At 38.6% G+C, this 23456-nt stretch overlaps 2 protein-coding genes across 2 annotated transcripts in view; one reads left to right on the top strand and one right to left on the bottom strand.

Annotated features, from left to right (window-relative positions):
• The window catches only part of NOX4 (NADPH oxidase 4), a 361705-nt gene that overhangs the window by 50227 nt on the left and 288022 nt on the right, over window positions 1-23456 (bottom strand). The window lies entirely within an intron of this gene.
• Window positions 10407-23456, top strand: part of TYR (tyrosinase) — a 103807-nt gene continuing 90757 nt past the window's right edge. The window contains exons 1-2 of the mRNA XM_035009411.1: window positions 10407-11400; window positions 19906-20122. Coding sequence (XP_034865302.1) covers window positions 10582-11400; window positions 19906-20122 — 1036 coding nt within the window. The 5' untranslated portion in view covers window positions 10407-10581. The remainder of the gene's footprint in view (window positions 11401-19905; window positions 20123-23456) is intronic.

Here is a 23456-nt window from a genome sequence, read left to right as displayed (position 1 = left end):
CTATCAGGACGCCTGGGTGGCTCAGTTGGTTAAGCGTCTGCCCTTGGCTCAGGTCATGATCCCAGGATTCTGGAATCGAGTCCCACATTGGGCTCCTTGCTCAGCAGGGAGCCTGCTTCTCCCTCTGCCTGCTGCTTCCCCTGCTATGCTTTCTCTCTCTCTCTCTCTCTCTCTGACAAATCAATCAATCAATCTTTGAAAAAGTAGCATCATTCTAACAAACTTTGGCGGTAGACCAGGCAGGCATTATTACTTCCATTTTATAACTGTGGAAGGTTAAAATCAGAGAGGTTAGGTGCTTTGTCTGAAGTCACACAGAACATGGCAGTACCACAACTAATATGAACTAATATGTGGCCCAGTGCTTTCCACCTTACCAGGATGACTCATCCCATCCAGAGTTGACCAGTTGTTTATTGGACTTTATTGTAGACCCATTTATTGTAGGCTTTTTACCCAAAGCTTTTCTTCTAAGAGTTCTATGTGTTTATTTCTTATTATAATGAATTTAACTTATTTATGTTGTTTTTGGCACTTACATGAGATGCTTTTTTTTAAAAAAAAGATTTTATTTATTTATTTGTCAGAGAGAGAGAGAACACAAGCAGGGGGAGCAGCAGGCAGAGGAAGACTCAGACTACCCACTGAGCAGGGAGCCCAATGCAGGGCTGGATCCCAGGATCCTGGGATCATGACCTGAGCTGAAGGCAGACGCTTAACTGACTGAGCCACCCAGGCATCCCATATAAGATGCTTTTTGATAATAACAGATTATCTTTACTGATAAAACACTTAGGGGTTGCTCATGTCAGCTCTTATTTTGTTTTTTGTTTTTTTTTTTAAAAGATTTTACTTATTTATTTGACAGAGAGAGAAAGAGAACACAAGCAGGGGGAGTGGCAGAGGGAGAGGGAAAAGCAGGCTCCCTGATGAGCAGGGAGCCCAAGGTGGGGCTCAATCCCAGGACCCCAGGATCATGACCTGAGCCAAAGGCAGATGCTTAACTGATTGAGCCTCCCAGGTGTCCCTTGGTTTAAGTGTTGATGTCCTCCTAGAGCCACCCTTGTTCTTAAAAGCACACCCAAACCATTGGATGACATTGCTTTTCTGGTGATCTCCCAACCCATTAGCTGCAGAGCCCTTAGGGAAACTAGTTAACATATGGGGTCCTGAATGTTCAATTACAAACCATGTTATGTGTAGACGGAGTAATTTCTGAGACTTAAACATATATACTTAGTGTTTTACAAATGCATGTACTCACTGCTATAAAAAGAAAATATGAATTTGTATGAGAGAATTATTAAACCAATAGGCTTGTATCATTATTTATGTTTAATAAAAACTGAAAGACAATGTACTTTCTCCCAGAGGATCTGCGTTATCTATTGATCATTATCTATTGATATGAAAACAAGTGTTTTTTCACTTGCAAAAATGCTGTGCATTTTAGTTCTACATATTGGTTCATTAGCTAGGTTTGCTTTAATATCATCAGAGGCTGTGCTGTCTTTCAGTGGCCACTCTGCAATTGTGTCTTTGTACTAACCCATTTTATTTTCTTTTTAAGATTTTACTTATTTATTTGAGAGAGAGAGAGTGAGAGAGAGCATGAGAGGGGAGAGGGTTAGAGGGAGAAGCAGACTTCCTGCTGAGCGGGGAGCCTGATGTGGGACTCGATCCTGGGACTCCAGGATCATGACCTGAGCCAAAGGCAGTCGCTTAACCAACTGAGCCACCCAGGCACCCTCCATTTTTTTTATGTGTCTTAAATAATACCCTCTCTTCTTATAATGCAGGTTTTTGTGCACAATGCAGGGATTGTGCACAATCAAGAAATGGACACACAAAGACTAAAACCCTATGCCTTTAGGATAATTTATAGACAGTTTTGGCACCACTTTCTTGGCCTTCAATGCTTTTGCTTTGGCTTTGGTGTTGGCTTTGGGAGGGGCAGGCACTTTCTTTTTCGGTTTTGGCACCATCTTCATCTTCAACAGGTTTTGCTCTTTGTTAATGCTGTTTAGATAATTTCTAATAAAAATTTAATTAAAAGTGGGGTATGCCTTAAGCAATAGCTAAACTAGCTTTACACATAGTATTGTGCACAATCAAGAAATGGACACACAAAGATTAAAACCCTATGCCTTTAGGATAATTTATAGACAGTTCAATTGAAGCAAAGAAAATAGGAGTCATTTTGTATCGTGGTGACCATGATTTACCTAACACCCAACAGTTTTATGAGAACCAGTTTTGAAGGGAGATTTAGTGTATGATTGAGGTACTCTTTCACAAAAGACCACCTTCAAACTGGAGCAGAGGATGGCTAAGTTTCATCTCTACTCTAGAAGCTTAGCAAGGATATGGTCAACATAAAAATAAAATAGAATATCTCTGAGATTTGGAGTTATACAGATAGATACGGCCTCTGAGATTCCCTAGTAGTTTGATGTTAAGCACTAACCTTAATTTTCTTAACTATAGAGGGCTATAATATGTTCTTTGTAGGCTTGTTATAAGGATTAAATTTTGGAGAGGGTGAAAAAAATTTATATTTAATTTAGCCAGCTGGACTATTTAGATGATCCCACTTTTATTGGCAACACCCAAAACATCATAGGCAGTAGCACGTTGAACATATGCCTTTCTTGTTTCCTTTGGAGCTGATCAGGGTGTTTACCTTGGCCATGTCAATGTGTCATAGAGCTTCTTCAAAGCCTGTTTGATCTGGTGCTTGTTGGCCTTGACATCCAAAATGAACACAAGTGTGTTGTTGTCTTCTATTTTCTTCCTGACTGACTCTGTGGTCAGGGGGGAGCTTGATGACGGCATAGTGGTCAAGCTTATCTCTCCTGGGGGTGCTCTTTCCAGAATATCTGGGCTGCCTTTGGAGATGCAGTGTCTTGGGTCATGGGAAGATAGGTGACATGTGGATCTTCTTTTTTTTGTGACTCAGGACACCTTTTGGCACCACTTTCTTGGCCTTCAATGCTTTTGCTTTGGCTTTGGTGTTGGCTTTGGGAGGGGCAGGCACTTTCTTTTTCGCTTTTGGCACCACCTTCATGAAAAGTGAAGATAAATTAAAAAAAAAAAAGTTGTGTAAAAAGCCTAGCCCAGAGTAGACATTTAGTAAATAATGTTGCATGAAAATGACTGTTGAATAAATCCTAGGTAAATGCTAGTTCTTTCTCTTCAGCTAGGAAGGCCTCTTTCAGGTTGTTGGCAAATGTGTCCCTAACTCTCCCTGTCAATATCTCTTCACAGTGGGCCTTCTCACCTTCCCTAGTCTATAATGATATGGCATAATGTGATCTTAAAAGTTCATCCATTAGCCTAAACTGCTATGATTTATTAACTCAGTGTAGTGGATTTATGGTTGCTCATTTTATTATTTAGCTTTTTCTGTATGTTTGAAATATTTTAGAACTTTAAAACACACTTCACAAAATAAGGAAATAAAAGAAGAAGAAATAGATCTATCCATTTATCAATCCATCCATTATCCCTCTAATAAAGTAATATGTAAAGTGCCAGGAACTATACCAGGTACTTGGCATGAAACCATTATTTTTGCCCTCAAAAGACTCATGGTCTAAAGGGGACATGAGACAACTGACAGATAATTACAAGGTATTCTGATGAGTGCAATGCCAAAGGTGAAACCAGGGTATGATGGGAAAATAGAAGAAAGTCCCCACACCCATCCTTGGAGGAGTCCTGTAGAAAGCAAAGGCTTAATTGACATCTGGGCTAAATGTGGACAGTGTGACTAGATTATGCAAGTGAATAGAGAGAAGCATTCTCAGTAGGGAAAAGGGCATGTACTAAATTCAGAATTCTAAGGAAAGCAAGACATCTTGGTGTAATGGCAGAAGCTGAGTGTCTTAGAGAATAAGGCTTTAATTAGAGGAAAAGGGCAAAGGAGGATGCTGGTTAGAGAAGAATGGGCAATCTATAATAATGATATCTAATTATATCTAATAAAATAGTTATTTCCTAGCTCTTAACACTGCAAAGTCCTAGACATAATGAGAATCCTGTAGTGATGAACACCATAAGCACCCAATTTCTGTTTTTTAATAGTAACATTTAACATTTATTGAGTACTTCATACATGTCAGAACTTGTATTGAGTGTTTAACATATATCTTATCATTTAAAACTCGAAAGCAACCTATGTGATAGGGCTGAGTCCACTGAAGCCATGATAAGTGAGATTGTTGAACAAATCATAAGTATTGCCTATGTTTCCCCTTTTATTCTTCCCATGAGGCTTAAGACTAATAACTGGCAGTGCTTGGATAAAAATTCAGTGACTCCAGAGCATCAAATCACAGTTGAGGCCTGTGACTCACACAAATTTGCAACCCCCAGGTATCTAGCATAGATTCTTGGACTGAATATTTATTGAATAAATGAATGAGTTACATGTTTTTCCCTTCAACTCTATGCATGCATACACATACACACAATGATAATAATCATTACACAACTATCATAATGTAGGTTAGCTGATGTCTACTAATCAAATACATAAAATTCTAGAAGTCTTCATAATAGTTAAAACAAATAGGTAGGTTATGCTTATAGATTGTTGGGGCTCTGAATCATAATTGTGAAAATTGATAAAGAACAACAATTGAGCAGCTACCCCACCTTCTTTATAGAATGTATTTCAGAGTAACCAAATAATTGACAAGGAAAAGTTATTCTTTCAAAAGAATCACAGTTAATAAATGCAAATAGAATTACAAAATTCACTATTTTCATAATCTTTTTTTTTAAGATTTTATTTATTTGACAGAGAGAGATAGTGAGAGCAGGAACACAAGCAGGGGGAGTGGGAGAGGGAGAAACAGGCTCCCCGCCAAGCAGGGAGCCCAATGTGGGACTTGATCCCAGGACCCTGGGATCATGACCTGAGCCTAAGGCAGACGCTTAACAACTGAGCCACCCAGGCACCCACTATTCTCTTAACCTTTACTAAAATAATGGATATAGGAATTTATTGTCAATGAATGATAAAATTATGAGGTAAAAGTTTGTCAGAGAACTATATAATAGACATGACGGTCTGACATCACCTCAAACTACTGTTCAATTTGTAAAACTAAGATTGGAGTGCCTGGGTGTCTCAGTGGGTTAAGCATCTGCCTTCGGCTCGGGTCACGATCTCAGGGTCCTAGAGTCGAGCCCCACATCGGGCTCTCCACTCAGTGGGAAGTCTGCTTCTCCCTCTCGCTCTCCCTCTGTGCTCTCTTTCTCAAATAAATAAATAAAAAAAAAATCTAAAAAAAAAAACCAACAAAACTAAGAGTGCAAAAAAGCAGACAACATGTTCCTCTGATGTCTTTGAAAAAGTAGTACATGACAACACCTGTGAAGAAATTCTTAACAAAAACAATAACAAAATTGATCCTGAACCTAATCAAATCTCTAAATCGAATTCCCTAATTATAGAAAATCCAAGAGGTTATTATTGAAAATCCATGAGGTGATAGAAAATACAGGATAAAGAAATGTGTTAGATGATACTACAAGGACAAAACTAGTCATCCTTGAAGAGTGGATAATTCTACTGAACAAAATCCAGTTTCTTCCATAAGTAAGTTTCATTAAAAAAAAAAAAAGATGAGAGGGCACCTGGGTGGCTCAGTCGATTAAGGGTGGGACTTTTGATTTCGGCTCAGGTCGTGATCTCAGGATCATAAGATTGAGCCCTACATCAGGCTCTGCACTCAGCATGGAGTCTGCTTGTCCCTGTCTCCCTCTCTCTCTCTTTTTCTCTCTCAAATAAATATATAAAAACCTTTTTTTAAAGAAAAGATGAGAAATGTAGTTTTTTTTTTAAGGTTTTATTTATTTATTTGACAGAGAGAGACACAGCGTGAGAGGGAACACAAGCAGGAGGAGTGGGAGAGGGAGAAGCAGGCCTCCCACGGAGCAGGGAGCCCAATGCGGGGCTCGATCCCAGGACCCTGGGATCATGACCTGAGCCGAAGACAGACGCTTAACGACTGAGCCACCCAGGTGCCCCAGAAATGTAGTTTTTTTTTTTTTTTTAAAAAAAAAGGCTTTATTTTTGCAAGAGAGAGAAAGAGAGAGAGAGCACATGAGCAGTGGGGAGGGTCAGAGGGAGAAGCAGATTCCCTGCTAAGCATGGAGCCTGATGCAGGACTCGATCCCAGGACCCTGGGATCATGACCTGAGCCGAAGGCAGATGCTTAACAAACTGAGCCACCCAGGTGCCCAAGAAACATAGATTTTTAAAAACAAGAAATATGTTAACCAAAAGCAATATATAGATCTTGTTTGGATCTTCAAAAAAATATGTTTAAGATGATTAAAGTAGATTGAGCACAGACTTGAAATCAGATGATATTAAGGAATTATTGTTCTTTCTTTTTGTCTGAGATGTTATACTAGTATTGTAGTTATATTTTTAAATCCTTAATTGTTACCTGTGTATACTGAGACATTACAGAGAATCTATGTTATCTGACATTTATTTTAAAATATTAAAGAAGTTTTTTTCTTTTTATGTTGGTGGGACAGAAGAAACAATGCCTACAGAAAGATGATGGAGGTTAAAGTGTGATGATGGGTCATGCTAATTAATTATATTATTTTTTTCTGGTTTGAGTATATTTAACTATTTCCAAAGTAAAATTTATTTTTGAAATGGTAAATATTCAAATTGAGCTCATTATGTTACTTATATTCAATAAATAGTAGCTCCTATTAAAACTGAGAGAAAGAAGGCTAAAAAACGAAGCTGGGGAAGAGGGTTCAAACTATCATCAAATAAACGAGCAAAGACAAATGATCAGAGTAAGGGAAAAGAGCAAAGTTGACTGGCCAAAACCAACGAGTGGGTGAATGATCAGTGCAAACACCAGGAACCAGAGGACAATTGTTTATGACTAGATTAACCTTAAAGTCTCAAATTCAGCATGTCTAAAATTGAACCCATACTCAATTTCCACAAACATTTTACCCTCAATCTTTCTTCGTTTTAGTTAATGACACAAGCTAGAAACCTAGACGTCAGCCCAAAATCTCTTTCCTCTTCACCCCTCACTCCTTTTGAATTCGTCACCCCTATATCTTTCAAATCCATTCACTCTGTCCTTGTCAGGGATCATCACTCTGGTCCCAAGCCAAATTTCTTGCCCAAGTTACTCCAATAATCACTAATGGTGATTTCTAGATTTAGTCTTTCTCCCATCCCCATGTCTGTTGTCATCTCAGCAGCTTCAGTGAAATGTTTTCAATTCATGTGTGAGAACATCACAACTCTGGTTCAAATCCATCAAGGACTATGATCTCATCCTTATGTACACCTCCATACTTACATCGCGTCTCCACAGTCTTTGGGGTTATAGCTACTTTAATTGTCTTTAGGATCCTTGAACGTGCTATGCTCCTTCCACTTTGGAGCCTTTGCTTGTAATATTCCCTCTGCCTGGGATGCACTCACATCCAGTTGTCCTTTTCACCAAACAGACTTCTAATCTTTCAGATGTCACTTGTAATGTAACTTCTTCCAGAAAACCTTCCTTGACTATGCTTCATGACTAGATAGGTCCCCCTGCCATCTTCCCTAGTAGCTCTCTTTTTCTTTTATAGTAGCTTTAAAAGTCATTTAACCAGGAAAAAAAAATTAAAATACGGTTATAAATGTTACTTAAAATTACTAAAATTAAAATGTTATTTTAATAGACTATATACTTTATGAGGGTAGAAACCTTTCTGTTGTGTTTACCATAACATCCCTATCTCTCAGCATATGCCTGATAACTGATAGTCAATAAATATTTGCAAGGTATTTACTAAGTTCTAATTCTGGCTAATAGAGTATTGCATTAGCTTAGGTGTTAACTCATACAAGAATCTCTTAGAATAGGATAGGATACTCTATAATTCTATAAACTAGAGATACCTAGAGAATGTACATCTAGAGGTCAGGGAAGAACCAGTTTAAATGGGGTTTACTATGTAGGAAGTTTGCTTCGACAATAAGACTGTTATACATGCGGGCCAGCGTAGATAGTGTTCTATATTTAAGAATAATAAAGAGGTCTGTCAAGTTAAAGAAATCACTTTTGTGAAGGCAATTAAGAGGACAAAGTTCATTTTTGCCATTCATCTAAGCATGTTTGGAAGGCTATAAAAAAACAGACCTGGGAGAATAGACACAGAAGCCCCGCGGAGTGAAGTTATTCACTGGGAAGCCTGATAGGGGGGCAAGTGTAAAGCAAAATTCTTAATCAAATTGAACATTAGAAGTTGAATTCTGTCTGCAAGTAGATGGAATAGAATTAGAAAAGGCCACATGTGGTTATAAGTAATACAGAACCAAGACTCCCCAGGGGCAAGAAGCCCTGTGTTAATCTCTTGGTGGCTCTGAAAGGAGGAAGAAAAAAGATTAAGCCTCCTTGTGGAGATCATGTGATGACTTCCTGATCCCAGCCAAAGGCAGCATTTCCATGGAAACTTACTCTTCTCTTCCTCTTCACCCACACACTGCTCCTTCCACCTAAAAAGGCTGCTTTTGAGTCCCAAGAGAGGGATATGGAGGCACCTTGATGTTTTTCTAAATAATGAGACAAACTCCAGCAGAAAGCGGAAGAAAGCAGAGGCGGACACTGCGATGTCACGTGGAAAGTGATGGTCTTCCCCAGAACCCCGCAGCTCGGGGACCAGACACGGCTGCCTTCTTTGGAGCTTTCCCTTGTGCTCGATTGTTCTGTATTGTAGGGGGACCACCCTACTTCACGTCTGGAACAGGATAAAGAAGGAAATCTCACAGGGACAACTGTGGTTTGACTACTCTCATCCTCTAATTCTTCAACTCACCCTAGTTTAAAGATTTTTTTTTTTTTATTCATAAGAGACAGAGAGAGAGAGAGAGAGAGGCAGAGGGAGAAGCAGGCTCCCTGCTCAGCGGGACTAGATTAGGGACTCCATCCCAGGATCCTGGGATCATGACCTGAGCCGAAGGCAGACATTTAACCATCTGAGCCACCCAGGCGCCCCAACTCACCCTAGTTTAAACTACTTAGTTTTTAGGTCCCTTCGTGGACTGGTCCTGGGTTTCATTTCTGCTAGTGTGGGGAGCCTACCTGAATCCAGTTCTCCAGCTCTGCCTCTGTAGTTTCTCCCTGCCTGAAGGATTATCTCCAGTCTCTTTGTCTTTCCAACTTACAGCCACTGCTAAGGTTTTATTCAAGGTTACTGAAAGGTTAGTAAAATTTGAATACTATTATCCAAAACTATGCAATCCTTTTCAGTATCCTCAGTTCACAAAGATGTCCCCTCCATTAAAAGTCTGATGTACAGGGGCGCCTGGGTGGCTCAGTCGTTAAGCGTCTGCCTTCGGCTCAGGTCATGGTCCCAGGGTCCTGGGATCGAGCCCCACATCGGGCTCCCTGCTCAGCGGGAAGCCTGCTTCTCTCTCTCTCCCACTCCCCCTGATTGTGTTCCCTCTCTCGCTGTCTCTGTCAAATAAATAAATAAAATCTTTAAAAAAAAAAAAGAAGTCTGATGTACATAATATCTATACTGCTCATTTGAAAACTAGCATAAGTGGTAGAATTAGATCTTTATCCATTCATTTCAATTTATCTAGCTTTACTATACACAGAGAAAGAGTTCCTGAATGTAGATGATCAATAAATATCTGCTGAATAAACATAGTGAAGCTATTCATTCACACCCTAAATTGAGAATTCTTTTATAAGACCCTATGGTAGACAAAATTTCAAAACAATTTCTGATTTCTAGAACTTATGGGTGAAACAGCGTGGCTATAGCATTTAAATAAAAAGAGTTTCCTTTGGGATATTAGCTAGTAAAAGTCTCCACAATAAAGCAGACCACCCACCTATCCCATCCGTAGGAATAATCAGAAAATAAATGGTTAGATTGCTAGCAACTAGTCAACTGCATCAAGATAATCAGGGAGACATAGCAGAAAGATTTCTTTTTCTTCAGATACTTTGTATGAAATAAATAAGCTGTAATATAACTAGAGATAAGATATAATCTCTAGGCTCTGAAAAGTATCTCTTTCTGCAAAGCTGAATTCTGCAAATTCTGTGGCCTACTTATGGTCTCAGAAACAACTATTTTGCACCCGTAATCTCTAACATTGCCTGAACTCTCTTAATAAGAGAAGCTCTATTCCTGACACTGCCTCCTATTTTCCAATTCAAATCATCATTAATCTCCTAGTCAACTAACTACATTTCCTTAGATCAGGCATTATTATTATTATTATTATTATCATTATTATTACCATGTGAATTAAACTATTAATGGTGAATAGTGTTTCTCACTTTAACATAGGCCTGTCCCACTGGTGGGATTCATGCCAACTCCAAAGACAAGTTAGTCATGTGGTTTTCAGAAGATGAAAGCTTAAGATAAAGCCTGAGAGTGTTTGATGCTGGAGGTAGGACTGGTATTATATAGGTCTTAGCCAAAACATGTGATAGTCACTGTAGGGGTAGCTGGAAAGAGAAGTGTGTGGCTCAATTAACTGGCTCAAGCAGATCCGTGAGGACTAGAGGAAGAATGCTCCTGGCTGCTTTGTACTGTCTGCTGTGGAGTTTCCAGACCTCCACTGGTCATTTCCCTCGAGCCTGTGCCTCCTCCAAGAGCCTGATGGAGAAGGAATGCTGCCCACCGTGGAGGGGTGACGGGAGTCCCTGTGGCCAGCTTTCTGGCAGGGGTGTCTGTCAGGACATCGTTCTGTCCAATGCCCCCCTCGGGCCTCAATTCCCCTTCACAGGGGTGGATGACCGGGAGTCTTGGCCCTCGGTCTTTTACAATAGGACCTGCCAGTGCTTTGGCAACTTCATGGGATTCAACTGTGGAAATTGCAGGTTTGGCTTTTGGGGACCAAACTGCACAGAGAAGCGACTCTTGGTGAGAAGAAACATCTTTGATCTGAGTGTCCCAGAGAAGAACAAATTTCTTGCCTACCTTACTTTAGCGAAGCATACCACCAGTCCAGACTATGTCATCCCCACAGGCACCTATGGCCAAATGAATAATGGATCAAACCCCAAGTTTAATGACATCAACATTTATGACCTCTTTGTCTGGATGCATTATTATGTGTCAAGGGACACACTGCTTGGAGGGTCTCAAGTCTGGAGAGACATTGATTTTGCTCATGAAGCCCCAGGTTTCCTGCCTTGGCACAGACTCTTCTTGTTGCTGTGGGAACAAGAAATCCAGAAGCTGACCGGGGATGAGAACTTCACTATTCCATATTGGGATTGGCGAGATGCTAAAAGCTGTGACATTTGCACGGATGAGTACATGGGAGGGCGCAACCCAGCAAACCCTAACTTACTCAGCCCAGCATCCTTCTTCTCCTCATGGCAGGTAAGGAGTCCTGGACATCCAATATCAGAGCCTAAAAGAACCTTAGCAATTGCTTCTTCAGGCAGGTCTTCATACACCTCCCTCCCCATCTCTCCTGCCAAGAGTAGAAAAGATCCCCTATTAAAAGTCCTCAGCATACCTTGTATTTTTCCTTTATAGCATACTTCACAATTGTAATTACATAAGTATTTGTGTGTTTATTTGTCTAATATCTTCTACCAGGTTCCTACACTCTAATAAATAAAGAGCATCTGGTTCATCACTGTATCTCTCAGCACCTAGGATGGTGCCTGGGAAGTGGTAAGGGCTCATTAAGTATTTGTTGAATGAATGGATGAATGAATATTTAGATGATTAAGTTAATGATCTAGGTCAGTGTTTCTGAAATTTTCTTCACAAAAAATTCATACAGTGTACAAATTACAAATCCCTGGTCCTAACCCTTAGACCCATTGATCAGAACTTCAGCAGGGGTGGGGGTGGGGTCCTTGGGAAGGCATCATTTACTAAATGTCTGTGGTGATTATTATCATCAGGGAAATTTGGGGAATATTATTGAGAATAAATCTTTTTAAAAAATATATATCATGACCCTGGGGCCCAAATAGGTAAATAATGAAAACAGTGAATTTACATTGAGCATTTAGCCTGTGTGAAGCCTTGTTGCAAGTGTTTCTGTGTAGTTAACTCAGTTAATACTTTTGCTATCCCTTCACCTTGCTAAGGTTTAAAACACTGAGCTATAAAGATAACCTGTACAAGATCACAGGATCACTAGGAACTAGCAGAGACAGGTCAGGCTTGGCTGCCTGACCGCCTATACTATTCCCAAGGACATGACTGCTATGATGTCTTCAGCCAAAGAATCTGGCTTACTCTGTCTCATCTTTTTTCATTAGGCTGCAGAAGAAATTAGCTTTTTTTCTAAATATGTGCAAACTTTAGAGGTACAAGATAAGGGATTGCAATTCTGAAATTTAATTTCTATTTCTCCTATGATGAATTTTTCACTCTGGATTAGGGGCAAAATGTGACCAAAGAAATATGCTTTTAATAATTTATCATTTTAAAACCATAAGGAGGAAGAAATGTTTTTCTGTCTGTATTCCAGACATTTCTAATACAGCACTTTTGACTAGTAGTGCTTTATGGAACGAAGCCCAATGTTTCAATGGGATGGGAAGAATCCGGCATTCACGTCTTGCGCTCTGCAGGTTTGGAGTGTGAACGGCTTCCTACCCTCCCCACTAAGTTCACACACCTTCCAAATGGTGCCTATTGAAGCTCATTTAAAAATGGTCATAGTGTCATATCTGGTATCACTAATGTCAGCTATTTACCAAGAAGAATGAGTGTATTTATGCAGGAAAGGCTGGAAAAGATGAGCTTGAAAAAAAAATCTATTTCAATAAGATTTCAGACCTCCTACCTTAATCTATAAAATGCAAAACTCTCATCTAGTTCTCTCATCCTCTGTTACTGCTTAAAATACTGTTAAGCGAGGACAGGGATTTTCAGTCCATTATAATGCTTTCCTTAACTGTACAGCCTAGCCTCACTTGACCCAGAAAGCCTGGTGGCTTACCTAAATTACCAAAAATGTTACAACATCCACACGGAAGCTTAATAGAGAGATGCTAATTGATATTTGATTACATGAGATATATGCTAGTTGGTATGATTAGAATTATATGTGCATTTTTTTTCTAATCATTTATTGAGGGGAAAGTCCCTCCCCATCCCCTCTTTTCTTTATGATTGTGGCCAATTTTATTTCTAAATAAATCTTTTGGGGTCTAGTGGGTAAACACTGGACTGAAATTATGTCATTAGGTTCCATATTATTCAATGATTAAACTGCTGTGTAGTAATTGGTGTTAAAAATCAAATTCAGAAACAGAGTGAACAAAGACCATTGAAGAAAAACAAGCAAATGATAGTTTAAATAAAAAAGGGGAAATGAAAGAGAATTTGTATCTGCCTACTGTGAGTGGTGTCACTGTGTGAGGTGACAGTTGCTGTTTCCATTTCTGGTTACTGTCCTTTAAAAACGAAGATCAGTTGTTTATATACATTTAATTCAGTAGTTCTTAGTATCTAAACCACTTAGGGAGCTTAAAGAAAATTGCATGGATCCACCCACCTAATTCCTGCTGGAAAATCCTCTTCAGGTGGTCCACTGGAAAGTCCAGGCATCTGCATTTTTAAACATTTTTTAAAAGATTTATTTATTTATTTTGGGGGGAGGGGGGCAAAGGGAGATAGAGCAAGAGAATCCTCAAGCAGACTCCCCATATGGGGCTCCATCCCACAACCCTGAGATCATGACCCTAGCCAAAACCAAGAGTCTGGCGCCCAAACGACTGAGCCACCCAGGCGTCCCCAGGCATCTGCATTTTTAAAACCTTCTGTTGTGGGACGCCTGGGTGGCTCAGTCGGTTAAGTGTCTGACTCTTGGTTTCGGCTCAGGTCGTGAGATCCAGGCCCACATCAAGCTCCACGCTCAGCATGGAGTCTGCTTGAGATTCTCTCTCCCTCTCCCTCTGCCCCTCCTGCTCATGCTCCCTCTCTTTCTCTAAAATAAAGAAAAAAAAATCTTTAAAAATAAATAAATGAAACCTTCCTTTGTGATTCTAATGTGAAGTCAGCATTGAGAATCACCGATTTAATGAATCTGGAAGTTGTTTTGGTATCTATTTCACTTTATAAACTCAGGTTCTGTAATAAACACACCCCTAGTTTAAATGTTTTCGCCTAATTGTACACTCAAATCGAGAAGTGAGCTGCTCTCTGAGAAGGGAGAATCAAATAGCTTCCCGACTCAGTGAACTCACAGAGACCTTCGAAATTAGCTAGACTGCTAGCCCTTTGAATGCCAAGCCTCCATTTCTTCCTCAGTGTCAGATATGTTTTACAACGCAAAAACAGGTTTTAGAAATTCATAGCATTTATTAACTGTGAGCTAAGAGACACTCAGTGGTGTGTGGTGTAGTGCCCTTATTTTATAAAAGAAGATAGAGGCCCCAAAAAGGTATGATTTCTCCAAGGTCACACAGCTGAGGACTGAAACCTGGTGCTTCTGACTCCAATGTTTTTTCTCTGTTAATATGGAGCCATTTAGGCTCAGAAGAGATCAATTAAGTCACTAATTTATGGATATAAAATTTGACTTGTAGCCACTTGGACTCCCTTAAAATTCAGTTGCATAGACAACTGGGACAGACATTCTGATGTAGTCCTTTTCATTTATGTTAATAAAAATATTCCATTAGACTCTTACTGATGTACATCCCTTACTCAGGTAGAATTGACCCTCACCCCTTTGAGCTTTGTACAGATTTATATGATGGCACCTATAACTCTTCAGTACATGTCATTGTTTTCAAACCTGTTTTTGTCTATCAGACTGTCAGCTTCTCCAAGGAAGAGACCATTTCTAATTTATTTTTGTATCCACAGAGCTCAGAACCATGATATATGCATATAATGGGCTTTATAAACATATGCTGAATTAAACAAAACTAAAAATTATAGAAATGTTAGCTCTAATAATAACATACATCAAAAATTAAACTCCGCATGCCTGGATTTCTAGAACCTTAGACCATACTTCTTTATAGGACTGGATCCCCAAGGCCAAGGACACAACAATGCAAAATAAGCAGTGACTCACTGAACACGTAGAATAAAACATTTTATGTAGTTCTCTCTGGGCTTCTATATATGTATGTTTATGCAGCAAAAAGGAAAAAAGAATATACAATAGAGAAAATAAAGCAGTGTTATTTAAGTGAGTGTTATTTAAGTGAGATTAATAATACTCACTGATAGGGTTTTCTATTAAATAAAATAATATGTAAATCAGTGTTAGTATGTTTAGAAAACTATTTTTCTCATATTCAGAATGCATGTCTTTTTTGTATATATTTTTTCATTTAGTTCTTTAATGCCAAGAGCTTTTAATGTAGAAGCATGTTTGTCATCAATTAAAACAGTCCAACATTTTTGGAGATGGGGGTCCTTAATAACACTAAAGTACAAATACCTGTGCTCAACACAATTAGATCCAATGTTATGCAAGCAGCTGATAGACCAGCCTTAAAAAGCAAAGGTAGATCAGGGTAGCTGTCATGATGGATCAGAATAAAGAGAAATAAACATTCCTAGATGATAGCCATGACTGAAATGTGGCCAGGGAATTCACTCATCAGGTGAAAAGCACATCACATGGAAGCGAACAGTGGGAAGAAAAAAGAAAAAAGTCACATTTCAGCAGAGAGTCATGGGTTTTAGGTAACCATGGCAACAGCTCAGTGAAATAACAGCTTCTTTTTTTTCTTTATGGAAAAGATTCTGTGGAATGTCATATGGTTTACTTTTTTTTTTTTTCCCACAAATAAATCTCTAATGCCCTAATAGAATCTTTGCTCCTGACAGCTTCTAATAACTGGTAGTTTGTTGCTATTTACTTAAGTTTAAGAGAACACCATCTAGCTTCACCTCAATTAATACATCTTTCTTCTTTCTATCTCTCTTTTTTCATTTGACTTGGGACACTTGATTTTTCCCCCCATCATATGTTATAAATCACCAGTGTTCAAATAGAAAAAGAAGAACTTCCTCATCATAGGACCTCTGCCACTTACCAGATGATAGTGAACAAATTATTTAGAGTCTTTGACCTTTGGTTTATCTCAACAGAAAAAAATGGGGTGCAGTTATTATATATGCTTGTTTTCTGTGTTAATGAAAGCACTAAATGCAATGGAAAGCAGAATAATGTAGTGGAAGGTATAATCTTTTGAATCACAGAAACACGAGTTTCAGTGGACTTTTGTAACTTCCATCACTACAAGATACTGGACAAGTTACTTATTCTGGGACCTTTTCCTTTAAAATTAGAATAATATATCTTAAAGCATTATTGTGGAGGGATTCAATGGAATCTGTTAATGTAAAATGACTGGTTTAGTATCTGACATATTCTTTGAGTTCCATGTGTGGAAATTATTACTATAACATAACTTTATATGACATATCAATGTTTGTTATTACAATTTGGTGGCTTGCCCAATGGGCTTATATTCAATAATAGTATAATAGCTGTCATTTTTTAAAAAAGATTTTATTTGGGGGGACTAGGGATAGAGGGAGAGCAGAGAGAGAATCTCAAGCAGACTCCCCGCTGAGCTTGATCCCACAGCCATGAGATCATCACCTGAGCAGAAATCAAAAGTCAGACACTCAACCAACTGAGCCACCCAGGCGCCCCAAAAGCAATTATTATTAAACACTCTATACCTGAAACTGTATACTAAGTGCTTTGCATATGTTAAATTATTTGATCCTTCATTAAAAGCTTTTATAATACCCATGTACAGATGAAAAACTTAATACTCAGAGAGCTTAAGTAATTTGCCCAAGGTCATGTATCTAATAATAGTCAATACTAGAAATCATGTCTGACTCTCAGCTCCATGATCCTAACCATTGTGTTTAACGATTTCTCCTCCCTGACTCTCCTTCTGTAACAAATACAAACATGATCACTTGGAACTAAGTTTTTCAAATTATTTCTGGAACCAGGGTAGATTTCCTCCTTGTTACTAATACATCCAGTCATCTGAACACTTAGTCACTTGGCAGTTGACATTTCAGCAAAAATAGTTCCATTCAAACCTCTCTAATTTAAAGGAGTCTGCTATAAGAGTTTTTGAGGCAGTAGGATCTTTCGAAAATGTCCTGAGATGGTTTATTATTCCAACAGGAATGAAATGATTTCATTTATGTACCTGTCGTGATGTCTAGTTAATCGACATGATAAAGGAATCCAACATATTATATTCAAGGCAAAAGCTAGGTTAGCTTTATTCAACCATTCCTAAGCCATTTACAGGCAGTAATAAATGTAGTGGATATATACATTTGGAATCAGCACTGTGTATTAATGTTCTAGCCCTGGCTCTAAGCATCACATGACCTTAGACAAGTCACCCAACAGATCTATTTCTCAATTATGCGTGGATAAAAGAATTGAGGAATGTTGTGAAGTGTGAAGAAACCTGGAGACCGACATTTGCTGGGCAAAAAAACTGTGCTACTTTCTATTACTATTCTATTTTATTATTAATATAGTAGATGTGAATTATACATTACTGTGTTACATAATAGTATATTTTTATTATATCCTATTATATTTAATGTGATTTCATATTATAGTTGAGAAAATTGAGACTTAGCAAGTCTAAATAATGTGCTCACTGACACATCGCGAGTAAGTAGCAGGGCCGGAACTGACGCCTACATCTACCGGAATTTGACATCCGGTTCTTTTCCAACACACAATGCTTCAATTCATAAGTGATATCTTAGTGACCCAAAATTGAAAGCTTCTCTACGTGTCTCTCGTTGAACATAGTACCAGCTATTCCTGGGGGGCATGGCTCATTCAGTTCCATCTCATGATAATTGAATTTGCTTTTACATTTCTCTAGAGGGCAAACTCACTGTAGCAGGAGACTGATAAGATTGTCTTGATTATTTTTAACTGTGATGCAAACAAGTGACCAGGAAGGCTTTTCACTTTTAAAATATTGTTCCATGTGCCTTGCCTGTTGCCCATAAAAGTATTCATCATAATACAGGGTTTTAGATGCTACTAGCCCTTTGTATTCTTCCGTACTCAGACTGCATTTCCTCATCATTAAAATAGGAAAGAAAAATCATATAAACCTACAAGGTGGTTGTGTGAAATTTAAAAAATGTACACAGCGATGCCTTCCTGATGGTCTGGAACAGAATAGGGCCTCAATATATGTTTAATAAAAATGATACATTTAAAAAATACCTTCCAGGGCAGAGGTTGGTACCAATTACAGGATGAGTTAAAAAGTCTGCTGAACACATGTTTGTAGTTGAAGATTCATTGGTTCGTCCATTGATTTGTTTTTCATCCATCAAATGTTGATTGAGCCTCTATTCTAGATTAGGTGAACAGTAATAATAATAAAGTTGTCCTCGTGGAGATCACATTTTCTAAGGGAAGTGATACTGATTGTTTATCAAGGGAGTCTAAAGTAAATGAAGTCTACATTTGACAAAGAATGATGTTATCTGCTCAGTGGGCACAGGCCTCCTGTGGAAGTATGTACCTGTTATGAACAGTCGGTCATGGCAGGGTGGTTCTCTGCACTTCTTGTTTTGGGTTAGGATTGATATCTTGCTACTTAGTTCATTGCTCTCACTGAATCTAAGGCATCAGTGATTTTAAGATGAATTAATTTATATAGCACCGAGACCAAAAAATAAAGATAAATCTGCTTATTAAATTATAGTGTAATATTTTTAATCTTTTACAAATTTTAATTTATATTTATACTGAAAGAGCTCCTTTTGACTTCTGTAGTGAAATATTTTTATTGTAGTTCATTCTTCTGCCTACCTATAAATGAAACTATAAGCAAAATAATTCAGTGAAGAATTCCTCAAAATTCTTCCTATTTAGAGTCAGATCCTTTTGAATTACTTTCGAAGTCAGAGTTAACAGCGTCTGTTTTTTCTAAGATATTGCCTTGGCCTTGAAGACAAGGTCAGATGTCAGATCCATGGCAAGGAGTGAGCATGCTTAGGCATGAAAAAAGTCGTGGCAGGGAGAAGCACAAGTAATGCTAGGAGAAGGGTAGCCAACCTGACTTTAGCAGTCAGATCGCATCATTTGTAAACAAATTGAAGAATGGTGCCCAGACTCAAGCTATATTCTGGAGGTACAATTGACAAGACTGGCTAATGATTTCAATCATAAGCGAAAGACATAAGAGAATAAAATACAAATGAAAAGTCACCAGTTCTGGCTTAAAAAGGATGACTCATAGGTTTGAGCTGCAGGATGTTTGGTGTGATAGGAAATATGGGAAGAGGAACAGAGTTTGGGGAGTTTAAACGTGACATGTGAGATGCATGGGAGATAAGACTGAAATAGGAAGTCAGAGATGGATATACAGGTTTAAAGTTCAGAGGAGTGGTTTTGAACTAGAGATAGGAACTAGGGAGTTCTCACCAAGTAGTTGGCATGTAAGCCATGAAACTTGTGAGAGCCAAAAGAGAAGATATGTAGAGAGAGAAAACAGGAGATGGCACAGACGTAAACTCGGGACCAGGGCTAGCTTCGTGGGCAGACAACTAACAAAGTCACACAATGGATGTTTAACAGATGTTTGTCAGGCTAATGTTCTCATCAAATAAATATTTGACAAAATTATATGAAGTCATTTTTATTATCCTCCTTCGATCGATGAGGCCTAGGAAATTTGACTCATTTTCTTAAGTAGATACAAGATGAGAATTCTGTTCTAGATTTTAGCTTTCACTGCTTATTCGGCAACCCTCAGAAGGCTGCTTCCTTCAACAACTTCCTTTAAGATATGGAACTCTCGGTGAATCTCCCTGCCTTCCCCACTTTGATGTTGAGGCGGCCACAACTCCTTTAACGTAAAGGTTTTTGTGTAGATAATCTGCACCCGCCTGGAGGAGTACAACAGCCAGCAGGTTTTATGCGACGGAGCTCCGGAGGGACCGCTTCGGCGCAATCCCGGAAACCATGACAAAGCCAGGACCCCGAGGCTGCCCTCCTCCGCTGATGTGGAATTCTGCCTAAGTCTGACCCAGTATGAATCGGATTCCATGGATAAAGCTGCCAATTTCAGCTTTAGAAATACACTGGAAGGTAATCCTCTTTTATCACTCATTTAAAATTTCCTCTGTTTTTCTGCACTGTTTGTAATCTCTTATCCAAAACCCCAGATATGTTTAAGAATTCAGAATTTGCTGAGTAAAGACAAGTGGCATATATGCCTATATGGCCAATAATCCTCACAGAGTCTAAGCGGCACCATAATCCAACACATACAACTCTTCAGCAAGAGGTATGAATACACCCACCGTCACAATAAAGAAAGATGATTGGCAGCCTAATGGTGAATAAGGTCAGCTTTTTCCACTGATAGAGTATTTTTTTTTTAGAGTATTGATGCCGAACAAAACATTTCAGACCAATTAGTATTTTGGAATTATAGATAAAAGACTGTGGATCTATCATACTTTGCAAGTTTTAGTATTTTACCTAGTTTAAAATACTTTGAACACTAGGCTCTTTGAGCCAAGTCCATTCTCTTACCTATAATAAGGATTAAATCTATATGTCAGGTTAAGTCTCCATCTCATTATCCCTCAAGGTTTCTGTGCTTTGTCAGAGATTCCTTCTCAGAGGCTCTTCTAGGTCCTACTTTTCCTACAAAGTTCTCAGTCCTGCTTGCTCTTCCCTTCAGCACCTGTTGATTCTTCTCTGCTCAATGCTGTCCTAGTCATGAAACTCACTTTTTTCACCTTAATATGCATTATGGAAACAAACTACAAACAAAACAAAATCAAGATCATTCACTTGTCACAGATTTAATAGGAAGTTTGGGAAGACAGAGGGCTAACTTGTTGCAATGTCAACAACTCAACATTTAACACTAAACCGTCCACCTCCTACAAGCCTCTTTGGCACCCTACTATGTAGACAAACCTTTCTCTTATTTCTTTCTTCTTAACTTTCTTGTTTTGTTTTCTTGTCATTGTGGTTGTTGTTTTATCCTCTAACTTCTGTTGCTCAACTATACAGAGTAGTTTTACTGTCCCTTTCATATTCCTGGGTCCTTCCAACCATAACCTTCGGGCCGTGCTCTCCTCGAGAAGCAGTTTAAACAAGGAGCATATCACCCTAAAGAGGAATCCTGCTTCCAGCCATTAAAATAAAAATTGTGTTTATCTTCTGAAAGTAATTTTAATGATTAACATTTTCCAGCCAAACACTATCTCACTTAATTCTTACAACCATCCTCTGAGAAATATAGCACCATTATTTTGACTTTAAAGAGAGGAAACAGGATTAGAGATATTATATAATTCTGCTGTAAGCATTCATTCAGTAAGTGACAGAGCTAAATCTGTTCCGAGAATTGTCAAGTGCCAAAACCCAAGAGTGCTTTCCATTGTACTCTGATGACTCAGAGTGGGTTGAGAGTTTCTTGAGGGTGAACCATAAATATATCAAGCTGAACCTTCAATAATATAATAAGGCAATGCATGGTGTCAGGAGTCTCAGAGCCTATATACTGAGACAGAGGTGCACACACAAGTTGACAGTCACCATCTGGGAGGATTGGGTGTCTCATTGGACTATGCAGAGGTTAACAGCAGGACTCCAAATTCTGACTTAATGACACTGCAAAGTTGGGCCTCATCCTTAAGGAGACAGAAGTACTTTATAGGTTTTTCAGGCAGATTTTCTAGCAGTGGGAAAGCATGAACTTTGAAACTAAGGAACATGGGCTGGTCACAGAAATAAGGTAAGGGAGCCACACGTTTCTGGGCCTCAAGGTGAAAAAAGAAAATGGCTTGAGCTTTGTCAACTCAGCCAATGGCTTTCAAATGAGTTTCTAATGCACAGAGGTGAGTGGAGAACATTAGATTTATCGCAAATAATTTGCTATTAATAAATTATGATTATGAATTATTTTCTTCTTCATTTTTTTCTTTATTATTCTCATTCACACATAGTCCAGTATGCTTTCTTAAGGAGGAGAAAAGAAGCTTATCATAGCACATTATCTGGCACATGATAGGTGTTCAATAAGTTTTTGGTAACTGAACATAAGTAAAACTTAATGCACTTCAAATTGCCTCTAACCCACCACTTAGTCTACTTATCAGTGTTGTGTGTTGCCAACGTACTGGTGGGAAAATCTTAGCAAACATTGATCTGAGCTATAAGGGTTTTCCCTGATCAAGGCCACATTTTTTTTTACTCTTTTCTTTTCTTTCTTTTATTCAGAAGTAATTTTAAGCCTGCAGAAAAATTACAACAATAAAATAGTACAAAAGACATATACACCCAGATTCACTTACTGTTTACATTATATCTGGTTTGCTGTTTCTTTCTCCCAAACTGAACCACTTGAGGATGAGTTGTATGGATTAGAACTCTTTACCCCTGGGTATGTCAGTGTATTTTTTCCTTAGAGTAGGAATATTCTCGTACATAATCACAGACCAGTTATTAACTACAGTAAATTCTATATTGATATAAAACTTTATTCTAATCTAATATTTCTATTCTAATTTTTTTCTTTTTTTTTTTTTTAAAGATTTTATTTATTTATCTGAGACAGAGAGAATGAGAGAGACAGAGAGCACATGAGAGGGGGGAGGGTCAGAGGGAGAAGCAGGCTCCCTGCGGAGCAGGGAGCCTGATGCGGGACTCGATCCCGGGACTCCAGGATTATGACCTGAGCCGAAGGCAGTCGCTTAACCAACTGAGCCACCCAGGCGCCCTCTAATTTTTTTCAATAGGCCTACCAATATATTTTATAGCATTTTTTTTTTTATCCATAACAGGATCCAGACTAGGGCAGGTAACATTTAGTTGCCATGTCTCTTCAGCCTTCTTTCATCTAAAACATTTTTACAGATCCCTTTTTTTTCTTTAATGAGATTGACACTGGGGGAATACAGTCCTTCCCAACATTTTTAAATAGAGTTTCTTTTTTTTGAGTTTGTCTGATATTTCCTCATGATTGGATGCAGGTAATGCCTTCTTAGCCAGAATTCTATGTAGGTGGCTTTGTGTCTAAGAGTGTATCCCATTGGGAGGCATAGGACAACCATCTGTCTCACATTGATGATGTGCATTTGGTCATCTGCTCCAGATGTGGCCCAATTTCCCCATTTCATAGTAACTTATTTTCTTTCTTTCAAAATAATAAATTGAGTACATGGAGACATTTTTTAATACTATGCAAATATTCTGCTTTCTCCTGCAGTTGCCATCCATTACAAAATGATGTTTCCAACTTCAGCACTCCCTTTACATTTATTAGCCAGCACTCAGGATTCTACTGTTAGCAAGAACCCACCTGCCTGCCTTCCTTCTTTCTTTCCTCCCTCCCTCTCTCCCTATCATCTATCTATTATCTATCTATCTATCTATCTATCTATCTATCTATCTATCTATCTAT

The sequence above is a fragment of the Mirounga leonina genome, unplaced genomic scaffold, assembly GCF_011800145.1.
Source record: "Mirounga leonina isolate KUSES-001 unplaced genomic scaffold, KU_Mleo_1.0 Mir_153, whole genome shotgun sequence".
Classification (NCBI taxonomy): Eukaryota; Metazoa; Chordata; class Mammalia; order Carnivora; family Phocidae; genus Mirounga; species Mirounga leonina.
The sequence above is the reverse complement of the archived record's forward strand: the minus strand, read 5'-3'. Positions and strand labels throughout refer to the sequence as shown.